We start from the raw sequence: 7,829 nt of genomic DNA on the forward strand, positions 1-7,829 counted from the left end.
TTCTGAGTGTTTGTAGCCGCAGCCGTGCGAGGCGATGCCGGCGGCGCCCAAGCTGAGCTCTGCAGCCGTTTTCATTACTGCTGCTCCCTGGGTGGGTATTTCTGTATCGCAGACAAAACGTGGCCGTAGGGCCCCGTCCAGAGCCAGGGTTTATCAAAGGAATCTCCTCGCTTCCTAGAGCCAGGTTAGTTACAGCAGTGGGAAAACGCAGCAATCAATATTCTAGTTTAAGACACAGCGGAGATATGTGTATCAGATAATGGAAATTACAAAATTCACACTCGCTTCTCATATTTGCACCACTGTGAATTGGGAGTAACCACGCAGGTCAGCTGTGCAGAACTGGCGTAAATCACAACTGAACCGAACCGACGTGCAAGTTGTGTGTAACGGTGATGTTGCCTCTGGGTGGTGAATTTGCCTTTCCATGCCTGAACACTGGAATCGTCCGCATGAGCCATAGCTGTTTGAGCAAGGAACATGTGCCATGGAGAGCTGGGGATCAGTTTTTGATCTGTTCACTCGGTGTCTGTATCATCCATAGCATCTCACAGCACAATACCCGCCGCCACATCTGACCCAGGGGCAGGGATTCTTTCTCCTGTTAGTGATTTATATGACTTTACTACACTATTTTTCAGGTGGGAGTTTGAAAGAAGGACTCCTGTAAAGTTTTTGATAATAAATAGAAAGAAAAAGACATAATTATTGTGACGAAATTCAGAGAAAAAAAAGAAGGCACGTAAGATGACTCACCTTCTGACATACACTTTGAAAAACGCTGCTGAGCGCCCAAGACTTTAGAAAAAAAAAAAATGGAGTGAATCATTTCACCCCCCAGTGCACAGGTCAGGAGCTCTGCTTAAAAGAAAAGAAAAAAAAAAAGCCTCTGATCATCTGTTCTGGTATTTCTGCCACAAGCCGGTGCACAGAGCCAGCAAGCAAATGGCTCCTGTATTTATTTGCCCTGACAAGTTTTAGCACTGCTGTCTGCAAATCCCTAGTGCAGCCTAAAAAAAAACCAACCAAACAAAACCTACAAGCAGAAAAAGGCGAAGGCTCCTGGACAGAAACTAACGGGAAATGGTATTTGTTGGTTATAGCTAATCGCGTCATCTTTTCCGTATGTGTTTGTGCATCTTTTAAAAGCAACGTGTATCTGTATCGTCAGCTCCGGGTCCCTGAGCACATGGAGGCCGTCCAGGCCAGCTCATCTTCATCATCTTCATCTTCATCATCTTAATAACCTTCAGAGCGTTTGCTGCCGGGCGCCGGCGAATGGAGCGTTTGCTTTCTAGTTGATCCTCACGGTCTCTGTTTGCTCCAACGATTAGTTACGGCTTCTGCTGCACATCAGTGTCTTTGCTGATCGAGCGCTTGATCTTGAACCGAAAGCAGGGAGCTGGGATTGAATTGTCTTTTTGAAGGTACGAACTGAGAAGCAGGTGATGGGAGCTGTTGAGCCAGGAGCTGCTCGGTCCTGCTGCCACCTCAGGGGGAAGAAAAGGTTGGGGAATCCGGAATTTCTTTACTAACCGACACACGTACCGCCCTGCCTGGCGTGCCTCGAAAACCTCTGGCCAAAACAAGCGGCTTGTAGGCATATTTTGACCACAGCTCGGGATCCCAGGTTCTGGTGAAGTGACCAGGAAAGCCATCTCCAGATGTTCCTTGGCTGCCCAGGACCCTGGGCAGCATTGGGCCGGGTCCACCAGCCACATTGCTGTGCTACCACGGCCCAAAATCCACATTTCTGGGCCAGCATCGTGACTCAGGCCTGTCCTCCGTGCGCCAGCGTTGCTCTTCCTCCTCTTCGTTGCTGTAGCCTTCGGGGAAACTTGCTTCTCTTACATTGCATGTCTTCGCTTGCTCCATATTTATCAACAGCGAGTAACAAACTGTAATGACTGCGCTTCTCTAATGACCATCATCAGTAAAAAGAGAACATATGCAAATGAATCATTAATTGCAGGCTTGTAAGTACTATCTTCCTCACACAGCTGTTTAGAAGGGGAGTTTGTGAGCAGAAGATGAGAATCCCACTCGCTGTTGCGTTTCTGGAGTTATTCTGATGATAAACTCTTGCCCTCAGAACAAACCCGTTCCCGTTTTTGATCCCGGAGATCCCGCTGGGACCTGCTGTTGTGGCTTCACCTTCCCAGGTGTCCTGCAGCCATCCCACCCGTTGCTGCTTCCTCAGCATGCCCATCAGCCAGGTTAAGTGGTGCGTCTATAAAAAGAAATATAAAATTCCAGCACGTCTTTCCAGACTTTGAAGAGGACTTCTGAAAACTGGAAAATGTCTCTGTTATCCGTGAAAGACAAACTCTGATATCGTAGGGTATCACCACCAGCGCAATGCAAAATGGGTCTTTGATGTTGCCAAGTCCCTCTGACATTCAGCGTGGGAGCATTTATTTGTTTAAAATATTTCTCCAGATAAAACCCAATAACTTTGCTGAGAGCTAAGTCATGCCCATAATGAAGCACAACCATTTATCTTTAAAGACATGCAAAACTGGCCTCTTCCAGACTTTTGGGCATGTTTGACTCTCATTGAACTGTTCTAGTTTCTGACGGTTAATTATGCAACGGATGGTTCACCTTTTCTAATTAAAAGAAGGAAAAATATCTACTGGTTCCCCATGGCACACTGGCCACTTGAATCTACTCTTGGAAGAGTTTTCATCACATTTTGGAGTGGCAAGCACCACTGTAACTGCAGGCAGAACAATGCAAGGAGCATGCTGAGGACCCTGCCAAAAGCCCATTTCTGTCTACATAATGCAAACCTGTGCCATGAGTTACTTCACACTGGCTGGTCTCTTCGGGGAAGGAAATTTGCTGAATCCTTGACTCTGTTTCTGGCCCTGCTTTGTAACCAGCAAGACACACACTTGTGAAGCGAATGATAAAAAACAGCCTCTGGAGCTGGGTCCAAGTGGACATGGAGTCTGTGCCCTGCACGCCTGATCCGAATGAGTTTTCACCCATAGAAATTAAATATGTACATGCTAGAGCATTAATATTATCCAGCAAAGAGTTTCTGCTTATGTAGGAGAGGAGGGAATTGATCTGGGGGAGAACGAAGCAGTGGAAGCATTATGTCTCCTGTTGTCTCCGGGAGATGTCTGTCATTTGTCATTTGAATGTAATAAAACAAGAGGGTGAGATGGGCACGTACTCAAAAGCTTGAGGAGTAATGGTTTTGAGTTATAATAATAGCCCCCAAGGCAGATGAGTTGTAATTTATGATCCCATAAGTATGGCCAAAAAATGTCTGCTCCATCCCTTGACTCTTTGATCTGATTTTCACTTTGAGAAATGTCTCTGGCACTGTGGACACAGGTTCTGTGGAGTAGAATTTCCAGACTGGAAAGCCTCAAGTACTTTTGCAATTAGGCAGTATTTCTAAAACAAAAAGGCAACAGCACTAAACCAGGAAACAACTAAACTGAGAGCAAGCTTTGTCTTCCCAGCACACACAGATAGTGTTTATTTTTCCTTTCATTTGGTGAGCAGTCCTCGGAATTGTGAATTGATTTACAAAGCAATAGAGTAAATTGTTCAGTAATTCTTCTTGAGTGGTTAAACACAGGCGTTCAATAAGTTGAAACACGCTATAGAGTAGATGAGGACGTTGCAGAACAGGAGACGGGCAACGAAGCGATGTGAAGAATTTCAAACGATCGCTCCTGTTTGCTTAGACGTGATTTCTTTTTTCTCCCTGCAGTGGCACGGCCGGGCAGCGAGCTTTGACAGCCAGGGCTCCTGTCCCTCGCCTAAACCACCACCCACACCATGATACAGACAGCGGCGAGGAAAATGGGACTAAACCAAGTTATTTTTGCACTTGGCCTACAGTCTCAGTAATTTGTTGCTGAGTGGCACTGGCAGCAGCGAGACTTTCCAGTCTAGCTGTTCCCACGTAAGTAAAGGCAGAAACCCGTTTTGTGGTCAAATATGTCTTCGTCTAATACGTCTCCCAAGGTGATGTTTATTTTTTCGTGGCTTTTACTGTATGGATCCGTTTCCAGAGGAAGAAGGTAGACTGAGACATGAGCTGGAAGCTTGGTATGTAAAAACAACATGTAAAGTAGTTTTTAGTCTGTATGAAGGCTGGAAAAGCACGAAGATGCTCTGAGTGTCTGCAGAGAGCACGGGTGGCCGGGAGAGAGGACACCTGGACCGGTCCCACCTGGAAGAGCAGCAGCAGCAAAAGACGTGCGAGACCTTCGGATCCGCGGGCGGCTCTTTCCTCTTGTGCTCAGCCCAAACCCAGCAGCGTGTTCGCAGGTTTCCTCTTCACGTAGAGGTGTTCATGAGCTGTTAGAAGTTTGTGCGGTGTGTATCCCGAATTCCTTTTGTCATATATAAAAAAATGTTGTTGATTCCTCTGGGGAGAATTTTTTTTTTTTTTCCTCCTGTATTTGAAGCCTCCCTCGAGCTTCTTGCATGAACAGTTTCCTAAGACCCCTTCGTAGCTGCTGCTCATTCCTCCCGTGCATCACCACGTTATCCGGAGTGGAGAGAATTGCGTTGCCCCAAGTCCAAGTGGGGTTTGGACATAAAGGGGGAAAGATGCTACAGAAATGGGTGACATCCTTGCATGAGCACTATGTCTTCGTTTCTTATATCATCCTAGTAATAAAGGGTGAACAAAAGGGTAGAGGCAAATATAGAAACACAACCAATACTAAAAAAAAAAAGCTTCTAAATTTTTTTCTTGAACTATCAGCGCTTCCTTAATGAAAAAAGTTTCTAAGGCCCAAGCCCTGGAGGAAGATCAAGTTTTGAAAAAAAATGAAACTTTGTTGGTTCCTTGGCTGTAGAGGCCAAAACTGAAGTTAAATATCCCGAGCACCGGCTTTGCAAACACAGCTAAATCAGCTGATCTTTATCAGCCAGATGTGGACTTTGGACACTTTCTCATTGTGGATTTTTCTCCAAGTTAATAAGTACATTAGTGCTGTTCGTTCCACTGTAATTAAATTAAGTAAATGCAAATATTTTAGTTCCAAGTTAAAACAAAATTTGCTAGCAGGGCAGCCATTTCTCCTCACACCAGGCTGGCAGAACTGCACACATTGGCTACTATCTTCAGGTCAACTTCAGTTTCCATTTTCCTAAACGTCACAGCATCAGCCTTCACTGAACATCATGACTAGCAGAGAAGGGTATATTTTTGCATTGTTTTTCTGAGTAAGATGAATCTTTTGTTCAGTGAAGGACAAACACGTAATTTCTCATCACACCTTGTGTCTTAATTCTCTTTTATGTGCCACATGCTATAGAAGCAGAAACTCAATAAAATTATTTTATTTGTAAGTCTTGCCTCGTCTGGTGAAATACTTTGTCTTGCGAAAGCAGTAATTGTCTGTTATGTGATTTTAGACGGTTACAGCAATCACAGCAGATGCTATAAAATGTGATAATAACAGACCTTTGCGTGGTATGCAGACTGTGATTTGAAGCAGCCACTCCTTAGGCATAAACTTTGCAGTTCTCGGTTTGTCCTGGGACAGTCAACACGCATCCCTTGGGGAATTGCTGAGCGCTAGTCACAGAGAAAAAAAAAATAATATATATATATATATATATATATATTTCAAGCACTTACAGTTCATTGAAACAAAATGGGGGCAGAAGTGCATTAGATTCCAACATAAGGAGTGCTGTGGAATTCTCCCAAGGGACACGGCTGAGGACACCCCTTTTGCAGACAACCCAACCTTTCTGGGAACGTTCCAGGTCTTCTAACCATGCAAAATAATTGACTTACAACGATGGTCGGTTCAAAAACCAACCACGAGCCCCCTGAACCTTGGCCTGAGCTGACCTGAGCCTGGGCTGTTGAGCACCACGACTTGGAAATGCCTCTTTCAGGTTTGCAGATCAAAGCACCCGCATCACGAGCCGCACCCAGAAGAAGTCGCAGCCGTCCCAGCTGGATGCCAGGATGGCACTTGACAATCATTAACTGCTCTAACCCACTCAAATCCTTGTCTTTAATCCCGGCTTCTTGGGTTTTGGCGTTCTCTATATAATCTCTGTCTCTTATCCATTCTTCTTTTTATCTAGGATTTAGTCAAAACATACGTGGGATTTGACACAAAGCTGCTATTTTTAATCCTCGCTTCACGCCGATAATCAATTTGCACTCAATACCGGCTGTCACTTGCGTTACTGGAAAACTGGATCTCACGCTGGTGAATAACACCCACGCCTGGATAGTTCAACTCCCTACACTTATATTTTAACTGCTGAGATTTTGCCACATCCCTTGGCAAGGAGATAATCAAACCATTGTGTGTTTGTCGTTGCCTCAGCACAGCCACTCGAGAAGATTGGTCACACTCATGGAAACGAGATGCACCGTACAAGTGCAAATATTTCCCTTTCATCTAGAGAGGGATTATAACCCTGAAAAGGAGCTGAGCCTGGCACAAGTGCCATTCCAGGATTAGCTAAGTTGCTTTCTTGCTCCTTCTCACTTTCCGCGCTACCCTTAAGCATACGATAGTAACTCACAGAGAAGTTTAAATTATTACCAAGCAAAATCAGGAGGACGACCCCAGGGCCGTGTCCCATGGGAGACTGCCATCGTGGGACTCTCGCTCCTTCAAACCTCCCTGGAAAGGTGAATTTCAGGTTGTGGAAGATGTCCCCTTCCTTTTTAGTTTTAGTTTCATAGTCTCCAATTTCACAGAAAAATGACTGGCTGCAGGAAGAGTTAGAGGCACTGAAATGAAGGCTGCCACTTAGTAATAATTACTGCTAGTTTAATGATGGGGACACAGGGAGAAGTGAAACCCCACTCATTACAAGGGGTCGGAGGGCTGAGGAACTGTCCAGGCCAAGTGCCCTCCCACCAATTTGAGAACAAAATAACTTCATATGTGAGGGGAAAAAAAAAAAAAAAGGTGAAAAATCCCCCAAAGTGGCACTCTAAAAGTGACCATTAGTTTCTAATTATGGAATGCTCCTCACAGGTAGGCAAATCCCACTCCCCCAAAAAGCTGCTTTGTCGGCTTCCTTTTAAATTTTATTCTATTTCTTTCAAAACCTTTTATTTACACATAATCACGTACACCCAATCCCATACACATGCCAGTCCTGCTTCTGTCTTTAGTTCAAGTATCTTCAGTCCAGATGCTTTTGCCTCACTTATGTCATAAGGTGATAAATCAGACAGCAAATTATAGCTCATTTATAAAAGTATAGCCCTGATCTCTGAGATTCTTATCTCAGTTCTCTATTTACTCTTCATTTTTTCTACTTTTGCTGTTTGCTCTCTTAATTGTCTCTCTAATGCAGCAGTCCTAGACTTCTCAGCCTCATTTTGCTAGAGGTTTTTCTCCTCCAGGTCCCTGATCATTCTTCCTGCCATTAAGATTATATGTATATCAGTACAGTTGTGCACTTATTTAAATGCCAGGTCAGGGATCTAATTTCTAGTTATAATGCATCATGCAAGGATGACCTCATTGGGACAAGAAACTGTCATTCATAGAGTCACAGCTCCTGGATGCACAGAAAAAAAAAAAAGGATAGTCTTCATTTTGCAAAAAAAGGTAATGTAGCCTGTTTTTCCAGGGTGAGCAGCACCCCAAAATCAGCGTTGTCAAGAGGCCAGTGCTGCATGTGAGCCTGTGGAAGGTGGAGCTTGGCTGTTCTTTGCAGATGCACGGGCTTAGAAAATCTGGACCTTTGTCCAAGTGCCAGAGGCACCTGGGTAGCTCTGCAGTCAGCCTTCAGTGGCAAAGATGCTACTTGGATATTCCAGAAATTAATCGTTTGTTTTCTCCCTGGACTTCTCTCAAATATAA

The 7,829-nt window shown here is 44.6% G+C and overlaps 1 protein-coding gene across 1 annotated transcript in view; it reads left to right on the forward strand.

Moving 5' to 3' along the window:
* The window catches only part of SYT6 (synaptotagmin 6), a 29,511-nt gene extending 25,706 nt beyond the window's left edge, over positions 1–3,805 (forward strand). The window contains exon 7 of the mRNA XM_065649715.1: positions 3,734–3,805. Within this exon, the coding sequence (XP_065505787.1) occupies positions 3,734–3,805 (72 nt within the window). The remainder of the gene's footprint in view (positions 1–3,733) is intronic.
* The last annotated feature ends 4,024 nt before the right edge of the window (positions 3,806–7,829 follow it).

Source organism: Caloenas nicobarica, chromosome 21 (genome assembly GCF_036013445.1).
Source record: "Caloenas nicobarica isolate bCalNic1 chromosome 21, bCalNic1.hap1, whole genome shotgun sequence".
In the NCBI taxonomy this organism is placed as follows: domain Eukaryota; kingdom Metazoa; phylum Chordata; class Aves; order Columbiformes; family Columbidae; genus Caloenas; species Caloenas nicobarica.